This window comes from Onychomys torridus, chromosome 1 (genome assembly GCF_903995425.1).
Source record: "Onychomys torridus chromosome 1, mOncTor1.1, whole genome shotgun sequence".
In the NCBI taxonomy this organism is placed as follows: Eukaryota; Metazoa; Chordata; class Mammalia; order Rodentia; family Cricetidae; genus Onychomys; species Onychomys torridus.
The window spans coordinates 64,342,962-64,369,448 of NC_050443.1; the positions used below are offsets into that span (position 1 = coordinate 64,342,962).

General features: G+C 47.4%; 1 protein-coding gene across 4 annotated transcripts in view; it reads right to left on the reverse strand.

Moving 5' to 3' along the window:
• The window catches only part of Arnt2 (aryl hydrocarbon receptor nuclear translocator 2), a 143,627-nt gene that overhangs the window by 101,999 nt on the left and 15,141 nt on the right, over positions 1-26,487 (reverse strand). For 2 of the 4 annotated variants that reach the window (XM_036185984.1, XM_036186010.1), the window contains exons 2-3: positions 9,805-9,919; positions 3,035-3,082 (exon numbers count right to left, since the gene is read on the reverse strand). In XM_036185984.1, coding sequence (XP_036041877.1) covers positions 3,035-3,082; positions 9,805-9,919 — 163 coding nt within the window. Of the gene's footprint in view, positions 1-3,034; positions 3,083-9,804; positions 9,920-18,157; positions 18,225-19,682; positions 19,803-26,487 lie in introns of those variants that run through there. The other 2 variants (XM_036185992.1, XM_036186000.1) reach the window with 2 other exon arrangements.

Consider the following 26,487-nt stretch of genomic DNA (forward strand, 5'->3'; position numbering starts at 1 on the left):
CCAAGGGCAAAGAGGGAGGTGCAGCTAGCTGTGTGTTGGCTTGAGTCTTTTCCAGCTCTGCCGCAAAGGGGCCTCATGAGTTTACTCAGAGCAGAGGGGCGTCAGAGCAGTGGGGTGTCACCCATTCTGATTAACATACAGAAAGGGAGGCACTTCATAGTCTCTTACCGACCCCCAGGAGACGCTGACACAGTCACCTGTCATTCTTTTGTGACCTGAAGGTTAAGGTCCTACAGGATGGTATGAAAGCGTGTGATGAAGAGGGGTCCCTAAACAGAAGTCTCAATGAATATATGTAGGAACCCTAGAACCCAAGACACTGAAGACAGGACTGACTAGAGGAGCCTGAGTGCCTCTCATGGCCTCACCTGACACAAGGGGAAGGGGTCCTAGGAAGACCTGGTCCTGAGAGTATAAGACACATGGAGAGTGTGTTGTGTAACTCTGACTTTTGATGATAGCTTGGCAATGTCAGCCGTTCACACGCTGAAATAATACCTAAGATGCCAATTCCCACTGCTGCCAGCTGCTGCCAGCTGAAGCACAGGAACACCCTGGAACATTAAAGAAGGATGCCATTCTGTGCTGCCCAGTGTTGTGAGAAGGCATGGGCATCACTTTGAGTGTGAGCCTGTGCCATCAGGATGCTGCCACTTCAAAGGGTGGATGACACTGGGTCTTGGTGTCCTTTAGGGAGGTTTGAGTTTTTCTCTGGTGTGTGATCAGAGTCTTCTAGAGACAGAGAGTTCATCCCTGTCTGCTGCTAGGACCTGTGAGTTGATAGTGGCATTCAAGAGGGAACAGAAGTCAAGCCCAGTGCCAGCAAGTGAAGGCGGCTTCCTTAGGCTATACTGGGGAAGGAAGCCAAGCTCTGTATTTCCATTCCTTGAGAAAAGCTGGGAATTCTCACTAGACTCACATCAGAGGACAGAGATCATGGTGCTGCATCTGCTCAGATTGTGAATCAACTAATAAGGATGGGGACTGACATGCATCATAGTCTCCACACTTTTCAGGGCCTTGCCCACTGGGACTGTTATGGACTGACTGTGAGCATCAGGGCAGGAAATGGGAGAGGCCTTAGAGTGTACCTTACCAAGGCTGGCAGCAGACATCTGACCTTCTCCTGGGTGGTTAAATGGAAGGTAGAGAGTGGACTTGCTTGTCTCCCCAACTCTGGGCTACTCAGTTGTACCCACAGGTTCATCAGCCATGGAATATTTCAAGTACCCTATTGTATTGAAGTCAGTGGCCTCTGGGGTCTCATGAACCCAGCCCTGTAAGTAACAGCACATGTTGGAAGTACATTCCATCTCTCTCTTATTTTTAAGGCACAGAGGAAAGGATGTGGTTGAGAGAAGCCAAGGTTTGAAGTTGACTGTGTAACATGTGACTCACTGGCAGGTTCAGAGTGTTACACAGCATGGGGTCGCTGCCTCCTCACACTCAGGCCCAATGAGCTCTGTGTTCCTCTGCTGTTGTTTCATCACTGACTGTGATATGCAAAATGTCAGGCAAACGTCACTCCATGTTTCTCTTCCTCTTTTTGTCCTGAGAACCCAGCAACACTATTTCCCGAGGTTAACATGCTGTGGTATGAAGTCTCGAGGGGAACTTGGACATAGAGGACTCAATGTCATTGTTTCCTTCTACAGAAAGGTTGTGTGTGGCAAGGGCAAGCTTTGGCAGAGAGGGGGAGGGGGCATTTCTGAGGTTAGCTCCTTTTCAGGAACAGAACACTTCTTGCTATTAAGGCACATTTTTAGAAACCAGGACACCTAAAATGGGTCTAGTCTGAACAGGAAGAGATAATCCATGCTTTGTTGGTGAAGCTCACATCTTGTTTTGATGGGAAATTTGAAGGTCAATTAATGGGTTAAAAATGTGTTCTCATCTCATCTCTCATGCTGCAGCTGAGGATGAAGCTGGGACATGGATGGATGAGCCTGGTCTGAAAGGTAAAGGATTATGGGGTGAGGAGATATGTACTGTGGACTTGAAGATCCTGGGAATCCCTGGACAAGAACGAAGCATGGATCCCTCCTGCGTTTATAGAGAACACTGCTTAATTCACAGCTACCATTTTGGTTATGGGCAAAAAGAACCAAAAGGACCTGTATGGAGAAAAGTAGATGGCCAGCCTGGCGGGCTGAATGGACATCACACTTCTCAAAACTGCTTAAAACAACCAAGGCTGTCAGTCCAAATGTGGAGTATGAATACAGTAGACAGGCACCTATCACCCGCCCCACATTTCTCAGATCAGCAATAACCAAGAAGGAGGTCTGAGTGATGGGGGCATCAAGGCCAGCCCTGCTGGAAGAAGATGGTACAGCTGGGAAGTATGGTGGGAATGGGAGAATGACACCTTCCTTCAGCACACTTCGAAGTGTGCTACAACGCCTCAAACAAAATAAACCAAAAGGATGGGAAGTTACGGTTCTATCTATACCACCAGTACTGATGACCCCTGAGCTTTCCTTCAAGGCAGACCACACCCTAGCCAGCTCCACAGAGCTAGCTAAAGATGCTGTCACACAGTCAGTAGCTTGATTGTGAGGACCTTGAAACCAACCTCAAACAGGCTACACATTTCTTGTATTTCTCCTAATATTCCTTAGTAGAAAAAAAAAAGATTCACGTTGATAATTGTCTCTAAAGTTGAGCCCTAGGGGTTTTTTGTTTGTTTGGTTGGTTTTTTTAAGGGACTCCATTAAAGTTAGTGGTCACTGTTTAACTTAAAAGCAAACAGGATTAAGAACTAGTTACTTGACCCCTACCCCCTTCTTTTGCTATGCTTTTTGAAGACAGGGTATTGCTGTATAGCTCAAGTTTGCCTTGAATTTGCCATCCTCCTGCTCCACACTGCCACGTGCTGAGATTTCAGGCATGTCCCACCAGCAGTAAGCAAGGCATACACAAGATGGTCAAAGTACAGGCAAGGGGTTGCTCAATGACAAGACGCACTAAAGGCCTATGCATGCCAGTCACGAGACTGCGGGTTACGGGCTTAAGAAAGGTAAAATAGACTCACCTTGAAAATTTACTGGGGCCTTCACCATCTTCATCGTCGAAGTCCATTCTGAAAGGTCAATGCGACAAGTGAGCACTGGTTATGACCGCCAGAAGACTGTAATTAGTGATGTGAGCTGTGGGAGCAAGGGGACCTTCACACCGTTACATTGCTGTGAAATGCTTCTGACCGCTGGCCATGTTAAAACTGCTTCCTACAGTCCCAGGAAGGAAAACAGAAGTCACAGATGGAATGTCTCCAGTACACACACTGTTAGCTTTCTGGTCAGAAGGAGGAATGCTCACTATCAACTTGTCCCCTACAACACTTCTCAGTTCACCAAAGAATGGCTCAGTCCATGTTGGGAGAAAGACATCCATGTTTCTTGTCTCCCATCGTCTCTGGGCCTCATGGTCCCTCCACATCGTGTACTCCATAGCAACACTTCATTTCTAAAATTTATGGTATATTGCTCAAGGGATTTGGAATACAGGAAGTTCAAAGGGTGGTGACGGAATATCAAGGAACAGTGAACTTGTCTGGGAACACTGCTTGTGACCTGGTGAGTCTTCATGGACCTCAGGGCAAAGGTCATTCCAGACCATCATTCTGTTACACCCAGGATCAAACATAAGGCTGTTGAGGAGGAAATGGCCATTTGATATCAAAACCACTCAAGCAAGCAGCTTGTCTGCTCAACAAGTTATTCTTCAGACTTCATCTTTACTGGGCCTCCCCTTGTAAACATCAAACAAGGTCTTGAAGAATTCTGGCTTAACTAACATCCCAAATGTTCCTTCTCAAAAGCCCACATTCCTCTAATGTCAGCAAATACTAGACCGGAAGATGATAGGCCAGAGAGGAAACTTAACTATGATCAAGCGAACTCAGAGTTTCTCAAGAAGAAAATAAGAAACCGACAGTAAGTGCGGCTCTTGAGTGGGGCATCCTCAGGCCCTGAACTGCCCTGCTTCTTCTTAATCTGCCTGAAGGATTTGATGAGGCATATCCTCACGATCCCAGCAGAAGGGAGGCTAGCTGCCTGGCAGCTACGTCTGAGGAATCCTATGTTTTAGCAGCTTCTTATGAGAATGGTGTGTGCTGGGATACACAGCGAGATTCTGCTCAAACAATAAACAAAGAATGGAGTGAGTGCCAGAGGACCACAGCTACAGATGCCAGAGCTTCTGGTCCCACACAGGGAGGGTGACCCTCATTCTCTAGTCCGTAAGGCCTGGATAACAAGGGACCCAGGGAAGACACACGGCACCTTGTCACCAAGAAGCAGTCACGTTACATAAAAAGAGCCATCCTTGTACACATACCCCAAGACAGCCCCAGTGAGATGTATGGTGACCTCTAAGCTGTGCAATAACTTGGGGGACCCAGGAAGTAGGGTCACATATGGCAAAATGAAGGGATGGAGGGAGAGATAACAGGCAGCTTTTTCCTGTCCTTGTCCTGGATTATGTACAGTACAGTCTGAGCTGACACAATTCTACCCAGAATTGCCTGATGGGATTTTGCCCTTACCAATTTGGATCCTTGGTCCTCAAAAGCCAGCTGTCCTAACTCTAAGAATAAGAGATGGGGGAAATGGCAGTTGTGATAACAGAAATACTTCTGTACAAAGAGTAAGGGAGATGGTCGAGAAGAAGGGAAAAGATAGGTAAAAGACCACATGCATGCCACCAGGGAAACAGACATGCACAGTCCCCACAGCGTCATTATGGAATCCAGCAATGCAGCAATGGAATTGAATGTGGGGATTCTAAATGAAGAAAACTCACTAGTATCCTGTATAATTACTAAGCTATCATCTCACCTTCCTGGAAATTACATGTGGGAAATAACCACAAAAAAAAAAAAAAAAAAAAAAAAAAAAAAAAAAAGTAACTAAGGCCAGTTGCATTAGCAGAGCAGCACTGCCACCTAGTGGTTATAAGGCAAAAGATCAACGTTTCTGCCTACATTAAAAAACCCACCGTAAATTCCAAAGAACTTGTGCAAGTTTTTATCAAAACCTCAAATGGGTGTGAGATGCACAGTTATCTTTAAAATTCCACTCAGTTCAATTTGATATCAAAGTTTCTATAATAATGTGTGTGTGAGTGAGAGAGTGTGTGTGTGTGTGTGTTTGCTCATGTACTCTTGTGCTTGCCTGTGAGGGTAGCAGACTCTCCTTCTACCAGTTATCTAAGTTAGGTCATCAGGCTTGGCAGCAAGTGCCTGTACCACTGGGCTATCTCAAGGGCCTCTGATAGGACAGTGACCATCAAACTCCTACAAAACACAGTTGACTAAAGATCAATGAGATGTTTGTGATGACCAAGGACAGGGCATTCTTGGGATCCACGACTTCAGTGCTAAAACAGTCTCAAGCAGATAAGGATGGTTGGTACCCTTATTTTAACAGTTTTCTTTACCGGTTCCCCTCGAGAGCAGATAAACAAGACGTGAGTTCTGTAGTAAAGGCTCACAGCTTGACCGGATCAGGCCAACAGAAGGTAGAGGAAAAGATGGCCTTGTCTGGACCCTGAGTTTATTGGAGTCCATTGAGAACTTGGAGTCATGATTTGTATGTAAAAAATTAAAGACCAAGAAATGATGGCTCCCACCTATGCACATGTGCAATCTCACAGATGTAACATGCAGAGAAACTGCACCCACCACCTATGAGTGTGTATGTAATCACACACATGCAGCATAGAGTGAAATTGCACCCACCACCTATGAGTGCATATGCAGTCACACACAGGTGGCAGAGAGTGAAACTGCACCTGCCACTTGTGCATGCATGGACAAATACTTGGCAACAACCATTTGGAAAAGTATAAAGTGGGTCCATCCTAGGAGATAAATTAGGATCCCCACATGATTGTTGAGATCTCCAGGATCGTTCACTCCACACAAACAGTCTCACTAGCCCTTCAGCAACACACACACACACACACACACACACACACACACACACACACACACACACACACACACCATTGCCCCTGACTAAACAAAAGACCTCAAAACAACACCTGCCCCAGGTGCACCTTCGGGTCTCTGCCACCATGTCCAACTTTAAATACGACTACAATAAGCTGTGCCTATTCTGCTATAAAAAGTGTGAGTAAATCATCCTTTATTTTACATCTTTTATGCTTCTCTATTATACTGAAACATCTGGATAATAAGAGAAATCAAAATATGACTGTAAGCCTTATTGTATTCACTCCAAAACACACAGCACAGTGAATAGGTGGTCTGAAAACGCACTTGACTCCACTTTCCTGCCAATGAGTCGGAACGAGAAGCTTTGGAGAGGCATTTCTGAGCATAACTTGAGTGAAAAGGAAGCCATGAGAATCTCACTAGCAGTACTTTTGAAGGATAACAGTGCAGCATCAAATACGGGTTTTCAGACAGCATTTGCTTTTGCTACAGCAACAAAGAGAAAGGTCGTTCCAGTAGGGCTGGCCAAACAGTGGCTACACAGGAGCAACCCTGGGTCCGGCCACGGGTCCCCAGAACAGAGCAAAGTGAAATGTGTCTGAAAATGTTCTCCCTTCAGAGCCTGGATCTGTTGGTTGGTATTACAGCCGAACTACACGTTTAAGCCTGAGGAACATCCACTTAGAAATACAACCCCCCCTCTTCTTCCCTCTCTCTCCCCTTCTCTCTCCACTCTTTCCTTCTTTTTTCTTTAATTTTTAAGTGGGGCTTCACTGTGTAGCCCAGGCTGGTCCTGAATTCTGGAGCCTCCTGCCTCTATCTCCTGAGTGCTGGGATTTTTCCCTCACTATTGGTGTTTTAGAAGCCCAGCCCTGGGATGCGCGCAGCAGGAGGAGCTGATACCTTCCCACCCATCCTTGTCTGTGGCCTTCCCCCTCCATCCAACGGCTAGCTTGAGAGCAAGCTCAGCTTTTCACTTCTCTTCACTGCCACCTCCTCACTAGGGTTGAATGAGTTTGCCCCAGGGAGCCTCCCCCACCCCTTGCTGAACTCAGGGAGGTCACAACAAGAATGTACATCAGGTGACTTGCTTCAGCTCATTTCTCCCACACATGTGGAGCTACTTTGGAAAGAATCTGAAACTGCTGAACCTTCACCTTGTGTCCCAGCTGCCAGACGGAGAGCAATGCCCTGCTGAGACCCTCACTGCTCAGTGTTAGGACAGCCCAGCCAGTACTGACTCAGCGCTAGGCCAGGCACACATGCAGGGGGGTGTGAAGTCCTCAGGGGATCAGCTCTATAGGGCTAGGGAGCACTAGAGAGGAATGGATGGCTGTCCAAGTACTTGATACTCCGTGAGAATGACCATCAACGAGAGAGCGAAGACTTGGAAGGGAATGGGGTAGCACACACTAAGGCTGTTTTCTTCTCTCCTGACTCCCCATTCTCTTCCATTTCTGTCTCTTAAGGGTGTCCCCAATCTTACAAGAAGGAACAGTTGGAGACACCATGCTGGTGACAGTGACAGCCAACAACGGTCAATGCCAGCCACAGCACAAGGCCCTGATGATGGAGCGGCCAGCCACAGCAAAAGGCCCTGATGGAGCTATCTGCCTTTTGACACACATAGCCTCCATCAGTGTCTCACAATGGAAGGGATCAGTATCAGGGGAAGAGATGTAAACAGTGCCAGATGCAAGAATTACTATGGAAACAGGTCTTATAAAAAATGGAGGTTTCCCTTCTTAGACCTGGGATGAGTCTCTAAGTCATGGGGTCTTATTCCCACTATCTGACAGGCAGCATACAGACTCCAAGAAAGACGGCAAGGGGAACAGGCTCCCAGGCAAAGGTCCAATTCATTGGTGTGCTGTCAGAGAACCCCAGCCTCATCTGATGGCAGGATGTCGGAGGCCACTGCCCACCTACCTTTATGTCTGCCTCCTTTCTTCATAGGTTGCTTCCTCAGCTATATGCAGAATGGAACCCAAGCCTAAGAGTAGCCTACCCAGGGCCCACACTAGCTTCTGGTACCATGGTGTGTCTGTGTGTGTGTGTGTGTGTGTGTGTGTGTGTGTGTGTGTGTGTGTGTGTTGGATGAGATGTGAATGTCTCCCACAGTCTCACATATTTCAGTACTTGGCCCCCAGTTGGTGAGTCATTTGGGAGAGATTTAGGAGGTATGGCCATGTGTCACTGAGTCTCAAGGCCACATGCCATTCCCAGTCTACTCTCTGCTTCTTGTCTGTGGTTTCAGGTGTGAGCTCTCAGCTGCTCTAGTTACAATGCTTGCCTGCTGCTGCGCTTTCCCACTGTGGTGGGGACGGACTCTCAGCCCTCAAATAAACCCCTACTCTTTCCGCAACTTGCCTTGGTCATGGTGGGTCAAAGCAAGAGAGAAGGAACTAAAAGAGTATGTGCAATGATACAGCCCGAGGAGAGCTGTAGGAAATTCCAGTCCTACATGAAACCATCTTAAGTGCAATGACTTCAGGATTGCATTAGGACTCTGCAGGCCAAGGTGGAAAGCTGCCGGGGTGCACACCAGCCCAAACCATGAGGAGACAGAGGTTCACAGACCCCCCAGCACAGGGAGAGCTCATGGGTCTTCAGCATGGGGTGGAAGAAAGCCCTTGGACCAACCTAGAGGACTCATGACAGAGCCTAGTCTGGTCTCTTTGGAAAAAGACAAGAAGGAACAACGGGGTTTCTCTCTAAAGAACATGAGTTAAGATAGTAACATTTGAAATAATCTGGATTTTTATTGGAAAACGGATATTTCAACACTCTACACATTCTTTTATGAAGTTGTACAGCTGAACTCCGTCTACAGTTAGCAAGAACGATGGCTCAGGTAGCAGGCAGCTGTACACAAAGCCCCAGAGGCAAGCCACAGCCTTTACCAGGAGACCCAGCTGCAGCAAACAACACTGACTGCCTCAGTGTCCCCTTGCCTCTGAGCCTTTTTAAACATCAGAGGGCTTGGAAGAGGCTCTTGGGATTAAAACACTGGGCCATTCCAACATGGGTCCAGCCTGCAATCTTGGGACTATGGAAGGTGTGTTCTGTTCTCACTGGATAGCTGCAATCACGGGCAGTGTGTGATCAGAAACCGAGCAACATCATAAGACAGCTTATTTATTAATTACTCAACTGAAAAAGAAGAGATCAATGGGGAACAGGGTTGAGCAATATACTGAGCTGGGAAATACCAGCTCTGTTTTTCCTTCGGTTGGATTGACTTGAGTTCTGGGTAGAGATGCTAACATCATTCAAAACAAGTAGGTGCCCATTTGGGTTTCATCTGCTCAAAAGTGGTTTGAGACCTATCAGAACCAATAGAATCAACAGAGCTTAATACTTATTCTCTTTATTGTCTGAGCAATATTGAACATATCTGGCTGGCGCTTGGGCGCTGGATCCTGGCCAAAGGAATTCCTGCACATTCCTAGGACAGCCGAGCATTAGAGGGAAGGTTGGAGGGCCCCAGTCAGATCGTTTACAGTTCCTGGGGCTGGATCTGCCAAATGAGGCTGGAATGTTCAGGCAGTTGAGAGTGACCGCCTCCCTTCAGAGAGCTAGCCTAACCAAGGCCCAGCAAGCCCCTACAGCATGCTCTCCCTACAAGGACAAGCAAACAGAAATCCCCAGCTGGGTGCCAGAACCCAGAAAACTTAGAAGCAAATCATGTGCATATTTAGGACTCTTGCAAAATCTAAACAGGATGCAAACTGCTGAGCTTTCACTCTCCAGGAGGGGAAAACAAAACAATACTTTTCTAACAGGTCAAGAGCATTGCTCAACTTTTACTAAGGCCGATTCCTGGAATCGCTGGGTCTGCTTACCCGGATCGACGCTTTCCTCCTCGGGCAGGCATGGCCCCCGCCATCCTCACCTGTCCAGTGGCCGCCATGGGGGCAACAGGCAAGGTTACAGATCCAGGTATGTCTGAAGCCATTTCTGGAAGTCAACAGAGACAAGAAGTTTTGTTAATGACAGAAAACCCCAATGACAAGCATGAAAGCTGTCATACTGCCCTAAAAAAGCCCACCTGGGAGGGAGCCCCGAGGACCTGGTGCTGTGGCCCCTTGCCTCACTGCCAGTCACTTGACTGGGCCAGCCCTGGGCTCCCTGGCCTCTGCTTTTCACCTCTGGGCAGTACTCCCAACTGAGTGCTCAAGTCAGAGGTTAAGACGCATGAGAGCAGCTTCGCAGCAGCTAAGGGACTCGTGTTTCCCAGCCACCTGGAGGCTGGTAGGCTATCTAGATAGAAGGGAAAGCCAGAGACAGACAGACAGACAGACAGACAGAAAGACAGACACAGAGAGACAGAGAGAAAGAGAGCGTGCTAAACCTGGCACCAACCACAGTGCTTGGGACAAGGCTAAATCTAAGAAACAGTTTGCCTGTAGCAGTACCCACTGACCTCCACCTTTGCTTCTACACAGAGCGTAGTCCTCCATCCTCAGTATGGACTCAGAAACCCTGGAATCAGAGGCATTGAGAGTCTCCCGTTTATAGGGATATTTTATTTGTACTGAAATGTGATTTTATTTGTATATTAATAAAGTTGCCTTGGGGTCAGAGTAAGACATAGCAGAAGCTGGGCGGTGGTGGTACATGCCTTTAATCCCAGCACTTGGGAGGCAGAGCTAGGCAGGATAGGCAGTGACGAGGAGGTCATGTGGTTGGGTTTACAACCAATGAGAAGGCAGAACAGAAAGTCTATAAAAAAGACAGGACACAGGAAGTAGGTCTCTTGTGGAGAGGAAAGACAGAACAGCAGTGAAGGGTAAGATTTTCAGCTCTCAGCTATTGCTCTGACCTCTTGGCTATTAACTCAGCAATTGGCTCTGTGTTTCTTATTTAACAAGACATCTACACCCATTAGGCTTCATCATGAGGTTGCCTCATGTGGTGATATATTTTTTGTGATCTAGGAAATAAAGCTTGCCTGAAGATCAGAGGACAGAGTTTGCCACAGAGTTAGCCACAGAGGTCAGGCAGTGATGGCACACATCTTTAATCTTAGCACTCGGGAGGCAGAGGCAGAGATCCGTCTGGATCTCTGTGAGTTCAAGGCCACCCTGGGCTACACAAGATTAATCCAGTCTAAAAGAGAAACAGAGCCAGGCACTGGTGGCTCACACCTTTAATTCCAGCACTTGGGATCACACACCTTTAATCTCAGCACTAAGAAGGTTGAGACAAGAAGTGATATGGCTGGGCAGAAAGGAATATAAGGCAGGAGAAGACAGGAACTCTCGTTCTCTTTCAGGCTGAGGAGTTGGTGAGGTAAGAGGTGGTGGCTGTGGCTTGCTCTGCTTCTCTGATATTTCTCTGATATCTGGTTCCAGGTTTTTATTATAAGACCAATTAGAATTTGTGCAACAGCCTCACACTGAGGCATCTGGGTATCCCTAGCCAAGGTTTTCCAGGAACAAATACCAATTTAAAGAAAGAGAATGTTGGCCAACAGAAGGCAGTGAGTGATTTTCTTTTTCCTATTCACCATGGTTAACATATTGTTCCTAATATGCCAGACATCTCTGGAATCTCTTTAACACCAAGTTAGACATCCTTGATTTCAAATCAATCACCCTGTCACAGAATTTCTTCTTCACACTTTCTGGGCTGTTGGCACCCTGAACCGATTAAGTCCCTGTCAAGATAAACCCTTGGAGCAGCTTGGCTGACAATGCTCCCTGATCTTTGGAATGCCTTGCACTGAGGTCACTCTTCCCAGCTCAGTCCTTTCTGGAGCAGAAGGGACATAGTGGTCTGTAAGACATACTTCAGCAGAACAGCTGGGGATAAAGTGTGCATCGGGCTCCTCTGAGGACAGAAGGAATGGCCACCAAGGCTGCCCTCTGCCTGGTGTTATCACTGGTTTTTCTCTTGGGAAACTAGGAAGTCATGTGACAGCTGTCCCATAGGCTAAAAATCAGATTTGAGCTTTTCTACTCAAAACTTTTGAAATCTGATAATACTGATAACAATCTTCAATCAGCCCCTCCACTGTGTTCACAAAGTTTTGAGGACTGTGGTGGTCTTGAGTGCATACACTAGGAAGTATACAAGAAAAATCCCTCCCTTGGGTAGTTTCTGGGTTTGAGACTGTGAGGTAGCAGGCACAGCGATGCCCTGACAAGCTCATCATAAGCTGCTTCTGATAGGGTATTAAATGTCATTCTGAAATAGCAGCATCTGATACCCCCAGCTTCTATTGAGTCTCAAGCTGGGGGTCAGTGCTGTCTAGCAGGCAAGGTGAACCCACAGGTCACAACATTCTAAAGCCAGTTCTCCAGAGTAGTCATCCCTTCCGAGTCTCCAGGATGAAGGGCTCCAGAGGAAACATGGTCGGAAAAGCTGAGCATCGATCTCCTTTATTAGAAATGCCAATGCCCATTACACATGTACTGAGAAATCCTATGTGAAGAAGTTAGTCCAGCTTTGATTAATCCAGTTGATAATAAATGTCTAGGACTCCGGAAACAACATTTATTGCCCGCTATACCAGTGCGCCATGCAACGTTAGTTTCATCGTGTTAAAGCCGACACCCTCAGTGCCTGTGAGTAAAGGAAATACCAGAGTGGAGTTGATCTTGACTGTTATCTGCAGATCTCGAAATGCCCATTGCTTCTCTGGGTCCGTCACTCCGGGCGCAGAGAGGAGGAGGTGGCAATCAAAAGGCAATAGCTGGTGTAGCAAAGATGATAACCACTGAAGCTTATATTAGGAAATCAAAATTTCCAATTGGGATCCAACTTGCAGAAAGTAAAAGCTCACCAAACCCTGGCTGGCAAGGCAAAGTGGGGGAGGTAATTTTGAAGATCCATTCCTATCTTGAGATGGCTTTGAGAAAGTGTCCCATTGACCAGTGCATGCCCATGCCATCCCAAAATCACCTCAGGACCTCAGGACCTCAGGATCTCTCTCTCTCTCTCTCTCTCTCTCTCTCTCTCTCTCTCTCTCTCTCTCTCTCCCTCCCTCCCTCCTCCCCCTCCCTCCCTCCCTCCCTCTCTCTCTCTCTCTCTCTCTCTCTCTCTGTGTGTGTGTGTGTTTCTCCAGTCCCTCCCTACGAATGCATTTCAGTAACAATGACCTACAAAGGGCTAAGAGGAAGATCAAGTTCGCAGTCAAACATTTCCAAATAGCTGCTCGAGCAGGTATCAGTTACAGTAACGTCTAGGAAATGCTCAAATACCTATCCTGTGAAGTCATTTTTTAAAATTAAGAATAATGGATGCCATGAGCCTAACACAATGTCTGGGAAAATAAACATTCAAATAACATCACTAAAGTCATGGACAGTGCTAGTAAACAGCTTAGCAGGGGGCTGGATTTTAACTGGGATAAGGCGCTGGTTTGAGACAGGCATTCTTGGTGACGAGAGAAAATCTGCTCCTGTGTCTACTTTTCACAATTTAGTTAAGGAATAGATAGTCCATTTTAATCCAATGCCATGTGAGTAACCAAAATACACTTCTACATGTCAAATAAACCAAATAGAAGATGCAATTCTTGAGGCTTGCATTCATGTTAAAGGTTAAATGTTTCCAATGTTGATTTTTTAGGAGACATCTGCAATAGATTCCAAGAAAATAGAAAGCAGGTCTCTTTACTCTGTCTGTGTACACACATGTGATCGGCTGGTCTCTCACCTCTGTCTGTGTACACCTGTGTGATCTGCTGGTCTCCTCTGTCTGTATACACCTGTGTGGTCTGCTGGTCTCCTCTGTCTGTGTACACCTATGTGGTCTGCTGGTCTCTCTCCTCTGTCTGTGTACACCTGTGTGGTCTGCTGGTCTCTCTCCTCTGTCTGTGTACACCTGTGTGATCTGCTGGTCTCCTCTGTCTGTGTACACCTGTGTGGTCTGCTGGTCTCCTCTGTCTGTGTATACCTGTGTGGTCTGCAGGTCTCTCTCCTCTGTGTACACCTATGTGGTCTGCTGGTCTCTCTCCTCTGTCTGTATACACCTATGTGGTCTGCTGGTCTCTCTCCTCTGTCTGTGTACACCTGTGTGATCTGCTGGTCTTTCTCCTCTGTCTGTGTACACCTGTGTGGTCTGCTGGTCTCCTCTGTCTGTGTACACCTGTGTGGTCTGCTGGTCTCTCTCCTCTGTCTGTGTACACCTGTGTGGTCTGCTGGTCTCTCTCCTCTGTCTGTGTACACCTGTGTGGTCTGCTGGTCTCCTCTGTCTGTGTACACTCATGTGATCTGCTGGTCTCTCTCCTCTGTCTGTGTACACCTGTGTGGTCTGCTGCTCTCTCTCCTCTGTCTGTGTACACCTGTGTGGTCTACAGGTCTCTCTCCTCTGTGTACACCTGTGTGATCTGCAGGTCTCTCTCCTCTGTCTGTGTACACCTGTGTGATCTGCTGGTCTCTCTCCTCTGTCTGTGTACACCTGTGTGGTCTGCTGGTCTCTCTCCTCTGTCTGTGTCCACCTGTGTGGTCTGCTGGCACCTCCCCTGGAAACGTAAATGCCTGCTTCTCAAACCTGGTAGCTGTTCCCTTTAACTGATACATAAACAGGCAAAAATGGCAGGATTCTTCTGGAAGATGCTACAGAAATGTTCCTGGCCAAGTTTGAGCCATGGCCTGGTACCAAATACAGCCAAGATGCCCAAACATTAACAAGCAAAGTCACCTTATGGGGCAGTGTTGATTTGCTCCCGAGTTTCTGAATTTCACACTTAAACAAGGGGAAAGGAACCCTGGTGATCACACTGTATGGGAAGAAATCACCCCTCAGAGCCAGTAAGAGGACAGTGTAGCCACTGCCACACTGCATCTGGGGCCTGTGAAGGCGGCCTTCCGGAAGACAACACAGCTGCATGAATGGAGATGGTAAAGTATCCACAAGATAGTCTGGGGACTGAGGAGGTATGTGGTGTGCACTGCGGGGTGGGGTGTGTGTGTGTGTGTGTGTGTGTGTGTGTGTATGTAAACATGTTTGTACATGTGTGCATGTGTGTGCAGAAGCCAGAGTTCTACATTGGTTGGGTGTGGTCCTCAATGGTTTGTCATCTGAATTTTTGAAACAGTCAGTCTCTCACTGAACCTGGGCCTCACTGATTCCACTAAGCTGCTGGCAGTGAGACTCAGGGATCCTTCTGTCTCTGTCTCCGAAGTTCTGGGACTACAAACATGCTCCCCTATGCCTTGCTTTTCACATGGGTAGTTCTGGGGATCTGAACTCAGGCGGTCATGCTTGTAATGCAAGCACTTTACCAACTGAGCCATCCCAGCAACCTCACCATATACTATTTTAATATTAGTTTAATGATGTGTTAATGGAATGTCACAAACAGGATAGCAAATGTTAAAACTTTTTCATGAGGAACACACAGGAAAGACTGTATATAGCCAGTGAACTGGAGCAATGCATGCAGGGGACAGAGGCCAAGGAAGAGGGCCCTCTCCAATGGGCATGTCCAATGATGAACAGATTGGCTTGGTAACTGACAAAATTTTGCTCAAGATTTATATTGGGTACTGACTTCCTGGAACCCTGCCACCTTCCTGTCATGAACTTGACTTCCATCTACCCATGAAGTAGATACAAAGGCATCCTTTGTCGCAGACTGGAGAACTCAGCAGGGAGAGGTGGGTGCCAGGCCACAGAGCTGGAGCGTGGTAGAGCCACTCACTACAGGGCTGTCATCATCAAGGTGCCCAGGCAGAAGTGGGTGCCCTGTGGATCCCCACCCCAGTTATCCAAGAGATGAATCAACATTGAGACTCTCAACCACAGTCCCAGGAGAAGTTGTGTGGCACACTGGAAATGTCATGATTTGGGGCCACTCAATTGAGCTGTGGGGTGATGGGAAGTGACTTAACTCACCCAGCTTCAGAGGCCTCGACTATAAACTCAGGCAAATACCTACATCCCAGAGTTGCCATGAGGACCAAAAAGAATGGATGATGTCTACCAAAAGAAATGTCCCCTCTCGCCAGGTGGGGGTGGTGCACGCCTTTAATCCCAGCACTCAGAAGGCAGAGCCAAGCAGATCTCTGTGAGTTCGAGGCCAGCCTGAGCTATCAAGTGAGTTCCAGGAAAGGTGCAAAGCTACATAGAGAAACCCTGTCTCGAAAAACAAAAACAAAACAACAACAACAAAAAAAAAAAAAAAAAAAGAAAAGAAATGTCCCCTCTCATTATTTTTCCCCAGAAAAAGAGTACCTTTCAACAGAGCTGTGTGTGTGTGTATGTGTGTGTGTGTGTGTGTGTGTGTGTGTGTCTATCTTAGTGTTTCATAACTTTTGATCAAATCGCTTGTTTGCACCTTGACATCCTATCTGTAAAGAGGGAGGTAATAGTGTACATGTCCCGAAGTTATGAGGACCAGAGATATTAATGCACGTACACACACTCAGATGTGGCACCAGGCACACAGTAAGCATGTTCGTGCAGTTACACACGCACATAGGTGCTAACAAACGTAACTATCTTACCATGAGATTCTTCCCTGAACAACTGTGATTCTTGTCTTTCTGGTCCTGTCTCACAGATGTGCAGGGAAGGCTATGTTCAGGGACCTTTGTTCCTCCCAAAGTGCTCACCTGGGACTGCTGTCACCAAAGCATGAAAATGGGGACAGCACCAGCCTGGGCTGCCTGAGAGGGCTTCTTCACCAGTAGAGCTGGTGCAGTCCCTCTCTGGTTGGCATTTGTGCCAGCTGGCAGCTGGCCACCTGAGGGAGGGCCAGCAGACCAGGCACTGTATTCCTCCAGTGGAGTTGTGTGAAGCAGTGAGCTTCCACTTCCTGCACCACCACCACTCCCCCCCCCCTTCCGGATTCACACACACTTAAGCGCACATGCATACCACACTGAGACACACCATACAAACCATACAAATGTGATGTGCACACAAACAACTAGTTGTGGGATCAAGGAAGATACTAATGGGAGATGTGTACACACACACACACACACACACACACACACACACACACACACACTGTGCACCTTGCCTTGGACCTGGCATGGCCATAGTTTTTCCCTCAGTAGCATGGTGCCTGCTCTCAGTCATGGGCAGGGCAGAGACATGGCCCCCAGTTTGGCAGGTTCCTACAACTCCATACTTCCTTCAGAGGACTGATGCGTGCTGGTGAGGGAACCCGAAAACTTTGGGTGCACCCTTCATGCTGCTTTCAACTCCCATTCCCCATAGGCAGATCAAGCAGAGCCTGGTCAGGCTTCAGCAAGAAGGACATGAGCCTCACACATACACAGTCAGCAAAGGAGGAGTCTGGTGCTGCACAGAAACTCAAATGCATTCCATGATAACACCATCACAAGTCAAACGCAAACCACCTACCTTAAAACAGATGCTGGGGTTTCCACTGTTCAAGGGAAAGTTTAAAGCAGTGGCCCAGCCCCTATATAAGGCTCCTCTCCACTCCTCCCAGTTACCGGCCCTTCTTCTCTACTCAGACGTGATCTCATGACCCCACTAGAGATCTGGGGTTACGTGTACAGTGGCCACAGCTGGTGAGGGCCAACCGTGACTCTCCTGTTCCTACCCTCTCTGTGGGATTGGTTCCTCAGCCTTACTCAGGCGTCCATCCTGCTTCTCGGGAGCCGTGTCCCTGGCCACCCACTTTTTTACCATTCTGCATGTGTCCAGCCAGTGGCTGCTCTTCACCAGGACTCCAGGGCATCCCAGGCAGCCTCTTTTATCCATGTTTCCCCTCGGTGACCTCCTCCAGGTGTGTTACATCAACACCACCTCTGTGGATCCCCAAGCCTGCTGCCCCTGCTCCAAGTCTGTCTATCTTCTGCTGCTGGCCTGGCTGGTAACACCCCAGCCTCCTGCTCTGCCTTGGCTCTCTTATTTGTGCCCACTCCACCAGACTGGATAAGGCCAGCCACGATACTCTCGTACTCAGCTTCTCTCTCCTCTTAATACTGTGTGGAGTCCCTGCCATGACCAACTTGTTCCTTCATGGTCAGGCTGCTCCCGCCTCTGCTGTTCACCATTCTGGCTCCAGGCACATTTCCCTGTCCATCCTTACACTATACTCTATTCCCTCTCACCCCAGGACCATTGCACACACTACATCCTTGGGTGACAAAAACTCTCATCCTTCTCCTCACCCAGTTAACTCCCTGGCCATTTAGATTCAGCTCCAGGGCCAAGTCTCAAGGAGGCCCCTCCCTCCTCAGTGTAGACAGGGTCCCACTCTACCTGCATTCCTCCCGAGAGAGAATGAAGGTCACAGGAGTCCAGGTGAGAGACCAGGCTGGCTGGGATGACAGAGCCTCAGAGAGGAAAGATGATGTCACTGTCTCAAAATAATGGTGTGTCAGCCTCAAGGCTCAAAAAGGGAAAACCCAAAAAAACCTTGGTCACCTGATCCTCCTACACTGAATGGGCAGAAAATTCTAAAGAAGGAAGAAAACCACGGCTGGGATGGCTGGAAGTTGACATGTACTCTGTCGCAGGAGCTTGTGCTGGGACCTGTTGCGAAGAACAATCACATCCAGAACCTCTTGTGTCTGTCAACTCTGAGGACACGGGCTCTGAAGAAGCTGGCACTGCATTCAGTTTCTCCATCCGTACTCCAGCTAAGGAACCAGATTAAGCAGGTACCCTTCCTTTGCTCAGGCTGCTGTCTGTCTGGATCAGAAGCACCATTTGCAAAGCCTATTCTGAGCCACAGGCTGTGCCGGAAGCCAAAAGGCCCAGTCAAGACTGAGCATGAAGCTGGCTGGGCATTTCACACTGACTGCTGCTGGCAGTGAGAGAGGAAGCCCTGTGCTCTGGGGATGCCAGGGAAGGTTCCAGAAGACTTCCAGAAGGAGGCTACCTCTGGGATAGCCTACCCACAGACTACAGAAGCACGGCAGACGTTCTCTCCTGAATGCAGCCCTTCCATTGCTCCACAGTGTCCAAGCACACCCCATTTCAGCCGCCTTAGAAAGGGTGCACCTTCTGGTTCACTTTCAGCCACTGGAACTTTCTGGAAGCCTTTGACCCCAAGTGCCACTCTCAACAAATTCATTTATCCCCCATGTCCAATGTGACTCTCTTGTAATGACCTGTGCTCAGGGTTACTCATTGTAACTGATGGCCAATACAGAAACAGAAATATCAGCACCCCACAGCATTCAACCCTGCCTGCAAGGATCCCCCTCCCCAGGGAACAGAGTTCCCCACTACTGAGTGGGTAAATGCCTGCTTGCTAGCTCCTAGATAGTGCTGCGACTAAGCTGTGCACACATCAGAACATCAGCCTAGACTAAGTGATGCAGGCTTCACCACAACACACACAGCATACATGGCCCATGGCGCAGCATCTAGCCACAGACTAGTTCTCATTTCAGATCCAGCCACGCTGTGTCAGATTCCTATAACACAGAGCAGGCAGGAGTAGCCTGGGAAAACGTGAGACTTGAGAGTATTAAGATGAAAGGAAGGGGAAGGCATGCGAAAAGACATTCTGTTCTCCTCCTCCTATTTCAAGGAAATCCACATAGGAGAAAACAGCCCTTGATCTTCACATAGAGAAAACTAACCACCTGCAAACTTTCACAATACAAACACATAAAATATTTTCATGATCATCCAAATAAATAAAAAGCCAAAAAGGCTCTCTCTATGGGTGGGAGAAGAGGAAGGAGGGCACTAAGCAAAGGAAATGCTCCCTCCACACCCATCTTTCCCAGAGCGACGCTCGTCACAGATAGCACATCAAATGCTCCAGCCCTACCTTCTCAGAGGGTTGAACAAAGACCTCTCTTCCTTGTGAACAACACCTTCTTAGGAGAATATGCTGCCCGTGTAGGAAGAAAATGCCAGAAACCTCTGGGAGCAAGTGCACGGCATTTGTATTCTGCTCAGAAAATGTCATCACAGATCTGTTTACCTTAACTGTGGACCATGATTCAGCCGTGACAACTGTCTTGCATACTGATCAATTTATTTGCAGCAAAATTTCCAGTGTTAACCGCTTAGGTTCTGAAAAACTGGATACTTGGATTTCTTGTGCAGCTGCGACACATAAAGGAAAGATCTAGCTTGTAACCAAAACATTTCAGTGGGAAACTGTGAAGGATTTTTCTTAAGTATGGGTAAGGGAGGGTCCCTTCCTCCTCTGGATAGAAGGCAGAGCTCACGATTCCTACAGGCCCTCCTCAGGGTGGATGTTTGTAGCACAATGCACAGAAAAATAATGTTAACAGGGAGCACAGGGCTTTGAATCCAGGTTTTTTTGTCAGACTTTAACCAGCTAAGTGACCCTCTGTAAGACATAGCCATGCCACAGGCAGGATGAGCCTCTGTAAAACATACCCATCCCACAGGCAGGATGAGCCTCTGTAAGACATGCCCATCCTACAGGCAGGATGACCCTCTGTAAGACATGCCCATCCTACAGTCAGGATGAGCCTCTGTAAAACATAGCCATCCCACAGGCAGGATGAGCCTCTATAAGGCATACCCATCACACAGACAGGATGAGCCTCTATAAGACATACCCATCCCACAGGCAGGATAAGCCTCTATAAGACATACCCATCCCACAGGCAGGATAAGCCAGGTCCTGCCATAGGTCAGGAGGTGGCAGAAATGGGAGGGATTTATGATTGGGGTGAGGAAAGAAGGGCGAAGCCAAACCCTGCTCTCTCTGGCAGCAATCATCCCAGACTAGACACTGAGCCTCTCCTAGCAGGGAGGCCTTAGCCTTGGGAATGAGAAACAGGCCTTGGAGACTGGGGAGAGGCCCTCCCACCCCAACTAGCAATGGAGGCACTGGGGAATCCAGTCTCCCCAGGCCCAATGTGCTCTGAAACACCGGTGTCAGTACACAGGTTCCCATCAGTGTCCATGCCCATAAACTAGCTTCTTTTACCTTCCTCCTGGATGAAGGCCCAGTGTCTCTGTGCTAAACTATTTTCTTTATTTAAAAATTTTGTTTCATGCAATATATTCTGATCATGTTTTTCTCCTCCCTCAACTCCTCAGATCCTCTCCACCTCCCTACCCACACATTTAATGTTCATTCTCTCTCTCTCCAAAAATAAAATAAAAAATGAAAATCAAAACAATCAATAAGACAAAAATACCAAATGAAACAAAATACACACACACACACACACACACACACACACACACACACACACACACACACGGAATCCATCATGTCTTAGTCAGCTACTCTTGGGCAAAAGGCCTGCCACAGAGTGTGGTTGATATATCTAGTAACACTCCACTGGAGAAAACTGATTTTCTCTTTCCTAACAGGTTATCAATTGCAAATGGCTTTTTGGTTAGGGGTAGGACTTTGTATCCATTTCTCCTTCTTGGTGTGGGACACGGGTTTGAACCTGTGTAGAACTTGTGTGTTCTGTCATAGCCTCTGTGAGCTCCTGTGTGCATCAGTCCCGATGTGCCTGGAAGAAGCTGTTTCCTCTGGCTTTTTCCTTTTCTTGGCTCTTACAATTTTCCCACCATCTCTTCTGCATAGATCCCTGATCTTGAGGGGAGGGGTTTGATGAACACATTCCGAAGTCTCTCACTCTTTGCACATTTGGACTTTATTTTCAAACAACAGAGGTACAGAAAGAGGATCAGAGGTGCTGAACAAAGGCCAGAAATCTCAGCACAGTGGGGCATCTACCCGCAAAGGGTCTTGCTGCTGAGGCACAGCAGGCCTCCCAATAGCCAGAGACCTTCAGAGGAAAGCTGGGGTTATTGGCTGCGGAGAAGATGGGCTAGAACACATGGTAGGGAAGGCTTAAAGTGCACAGGACAGATTGTTGCCAAGATGGGTTCCAACCTGGCTAAAGCCCAGGCTGGCGTTTACCAATGCCTGAGCCTCGGCAATCTGACCAGGAAGGAGAAGAAAGCACAGAGGGTAAGTAGCTTGTGGAAGACCCAGCCAGGGCCTCAGAGCTCTGCTACTTCACACTCAGAAGTTTAAGAACCCCAAGTGAGGCAGAATTTAGGTGTTATAAGGAACAGAACCCATGTGAGACAGAGTCTGTCAGCCTGAGGACAGTCTTGGAGGAAGTGAAAGAAATAAAGCCATCTTCAAACACTTGAGGGGACTCCCTGGAGGAAACACAAGAGACCAGTTCTCTACTGTGGAGGTCTCCTCACGATGATGACAAACATGAAGGGTAAGGACCAGGAGGAGTGACTGGATGCACGCAGCCTGCCCAAAGACAGTCTAAGGCTGACCAGAAACCAAATGAGTGAACATGTCGGACATAAAGAGAAAAGCTAATAAATTATGGAATAGCCAGACAGATGAAAGTCATTCTGCCATTAAATAACACGATTAAAAGAATAATCTTACAGGAAAGTGCTAGAGTAAGTAAATAGAGCAGCATGCACAATCTTATGAGTGTATTTGTCAGGGACCCACCAAGTCCAGCTTCAACCACTCTATCTGCTCAAAACCTACTGGGCAGCTTTGGCTTCTGAGTCTTGGTTTGAATGTTGAATGTGCCCAAAGGGTCTATATGTGATTCTAGATTTTGTTTTCTTTTGTTTAAAAAGAGGGGAACACACCTTCTTCTTCCTGTCCTTTATCTTCACTGAGACTCCAACAACTCTGGTTACTATGAGTTCTTTCCATTAGCTCACTAGGATCCCTCCACTCCAGACTGGCCCTCTGAGGACATCATGTCACCTGCTCTTAGCTCATCCCTTGTCTGGGGTGTTTGGAGGGGAAGTGAAGAATTAAAGAGGTGGAGACTAGTGGAAGGAAGTTACAGTGGGGGCGCTGATGGGAGTGCTGTGTAGTTTTTTGTCAACTGGACACAAGCTAGAGTCATCTGAAAGGAAGAAAGTAGAATTGAGACAATGTTTCCACATGTGCAACATGGCATAAACATGCTCCCATTCATGTATTCATACTAATGGGGCTACGAGAGATGATTCAGGAGCTAAGAGCACTTGTTGCTTTTGTAGAAAGTAGGAGCTCAGGTCCCAACATCCACATCAGGCAGCTCACAACCACATGTAACTCTAGCTTCAGGTGATCTGATGCACTTTTCTGGCCTTCAAGGGCACTCACATGCATATGTACATACAGACACAGAAACAAAAATTTAAAAATGAACAGCAAAGGGACAGTACAACTATTAAGAGAGAAAGGATGAGCTTGCTACCATCACAGAACGTTATGTCCTTTCTAAGCAAAGATGTATATAGAACCATAGATAGTAATGTAAAGTAGAATAAAAGAAATTACATAATGCATCATAATCTATATCTATGTGGAATTATTTTGTAAACTACCTTAATCATAAACGACCTTTAGGATCTCATTCCCTTGTTTATTTGCTTAGAGAGTGCATCTCTCAAGGAACTTGGACTTGTCATGTCTTTTCCAGGACAAACTAATAATCATTTGTCATGTTTGTTATGTAAAAGATTCTCAAAGAGTGAAACCTCCAGATTCACACAGCCACAGTATAGTAAATCGCCATCAGCACAGAAATTATTGATAAGGCAAAGAGAGAAAGAAAAGTAGGATCTATTAGGGAACTATAAAGTAGCTCCAATTCGTCCTGCTTCTTCATAAAACTCAGTGGCAAACGCCCATCTGTTAAACATCACAGCTTGCATCCTACTAAGTACAGGAACATCTCACAGGGCAGTGCCAGACTCCACTGCTGCTTACACAGAAATACAGTTTCTGCATTGTGAATACCACTAATAAATGACAGTAAAAACAGTAGCAATACTCTTGCTTGTTACAACGTCAGAGTGCCATTCTATAACTGTAACATCTGGCTTCTACAGTCACATTGACTTTGATGCTCCACCACCAACACTAAGTCAAATTGAATTAATTCAATGCACATTCAATATGTGTTCATGCAAGGAGAAAAAGATATTCCGCCCCTCTCTCCTTCCCTCCCTCTCTCCCTCCCTCCTTCCCTCCCTCCCTCCCTCCCTCCCTCCTTCCCTCCCTCCCTCCCTCCCTCCCTCCTTCCCTCCCTCCCTCCCTCCTTCCCTCTCCCACTCTTTCTGTGTGTGTGTGTGTGTGTGTGTGTGTGTGTGTGTGTGTGTACTTGTGCAATGGAACAAAGCTAGTATATTAATGTTAAGATTACATGTGATTTTTAGTTCCAATTATTCTCTATTATCTCCAAGTTCTTAATACATAGAATGCAATATTCTTGTAGTTATGAAACAATGCAAATGATAGGACTGGAAATAAATGAGAGCACCAGGATGCTGAAATCTGGGGGCAGGGGGGATGTCACAGGAGCCAGTAGGTAAGAAATCGTGTAGCCACCCACAGCTTGAGCTAATTTACTCTCCAGGAAGGGGGTGTGCTGGGAAGAGGCAAGTCAGAATTGAAAGACAGAGTTTCTACTGAGTTCCCAAGAGATGCCAAGACTGAGCAGGCTAAGGAGCACGTATAGGGGCTTGTGAATGCAGCAGTGTTATTCCCATGTTCAAGGGGAAGTGGTTCTTAGTATATGCTGATTAGGATATACTGCAGTAACGGTGTGTGATAAACAGTCTGAATATTCCACAACCCAAATATTCAGGAAACAGAAGGAATCGGAAGGAAAGACTATCAAGTGAGACCAGAGAGGGCTCCAGGAAAGACAGATCAGGAGATTCATTAGTTAAGGTCAAGGAAATGCTGCTACCAATTAGAAGTCAGGGCAACAGTAAGAGTACCCAGAAAAGTGTGCCACACATATTCTAGGAATGACTGTGACTCAGGCCAACTTTAAGGGGTTTTGTGGTCAGAAATGTCCAGAGTGGGGCGTGGGGTAGCTGCTATTGAGAATGGGAGGGAAGTAGCCAAGAGAAGAGGCTGAAAAGGCAGGTTTTTGACCTGAGGCTCCAGGACAAAGGAGGCCCCTAAAAGGACTGTGCAGCCTCAGTGGCCCATGCAACTCTGGAATCAGCAACTTGACATCTAACATATGGCTTTCCTCAGCAGGAGTCAACCCACCTTAAATATTGGAGCCTCGGGGTTACAGATAAAATATCACCACACTAAACAGTGAGAACAAAAACAAACAAAAAAGAAATGGTGCTCCATACATTCAACCTCCACAAACCAGAACAGAACGTGAAGCTAGGGCTAATGGATCTTGGGAGGGGGTGACGAGAAGTCCTGGGGCAACATTCAGAGAAATGGAGAGTGAGGAGTGTGGAAGCCCAGAGTCGTGTGGCTCAGATAGCATGGCCACGAAGTTCATCGGCTGTGTCTGTAAACACCATGTCACTGTAAGCTCCTTGGAAATGGGCTCAGGGACAACAGTGGGCACGAGATAACAAGGACTTGCCAGTCTCCCTTGTTTACCTGGACTCACAAATCCAGGTGCCATCTCTCGGGAGCAGGACTTGGAAGAAATAAATGATGGAGTCTGGAGAGACTGCCCAGTAGTTAGCAGAGCTTACTACTTCTGTAGAGGATCTGATCATGTCAGATGGCTCACATCTGCCTTTATCTCCAGCTCCTGGAAATCTGACACCCTCTTCTGACCTCTACCAGCACACGGGTGCACACACACACACTTACAAATCAATATAAATCTTTTGTTGTTGTTTTTAAGAAAAAAGAGAGGAGATAATGGCTCTGAACATTTCCATCTGCTGCACCCCACCCACCTTCCACCCCAACTTCAGAAACACTCATGAGAAATGTCCTGGCTGGTTTTGTGTGTCAACTTGACACAAACTAGACTCATCAGAGAGGAAGGAGTCTTGGGGGAGGAGTAAGATATTTTCTCAATTAGTGACCAATAGGGGAGGGTCCAACCCATGGTGGTGGCTGATGCCATCCCTGGACTGGTGGTCCTGGGTTCTATAAGAAGGCAAGCTGAGCAAGCCAGGGGAAGCAAGCCAGGAAGCAGCACCCCTCCATGGCCTCTGCATCAGTTCCTGCCTCTAGGATCCTGCCCTGTTTGAGTTCCTGTCCTGACTTCCTTCAGTGATGAACAGCAATGTGGAAGTGTGAGTCAAATAAACCCTTTCCTCCCCAAGTTGCTTTTTGGTCCTGGTGCTTTGTCACAGCAATAGAAACCCTGATAAGACAAGAAATCTCCACAAAGGACCATCTTGTTAATCACCACTGACAACTTGACTAGACTTGCACCACCTAAGAGTCTCAGCCTGGGCAAGACGTGAAGGTGTTTCCAGAGAGGTCTAACTGGAAGGGTAGACCCACCCCAAATGTGAATCCCATGGGCTGGTGCTATGTCCTGAAGAAAAAGAAAGAAGAGGGCGTGCTCTGGGCACTCCTTTCCCTGCCTCCTGTCTGCAGACACCGGCTTCCATTCTTGGCCCACAGTTCAAACCCACTGTTTCTGTCACCCTTGTACCCACAAGAATCGGCAAACGGAGCCCAAACAAGCCCTTCTCTCCCTGAGCCGCTTTTGTGACGTCTTTTGTCACAGGATGGAGAAGAGTAACGAATTATCTATCTTCACTGGAGCTGTTGACCCACTTCTTCAGCCTACTAGTTCCTGCCCTCCTCTTCTTGTCCCATGCCCTCCTCCCCTGTCCCTCTCCACCCCGCCCCCCTCCACTCAGTG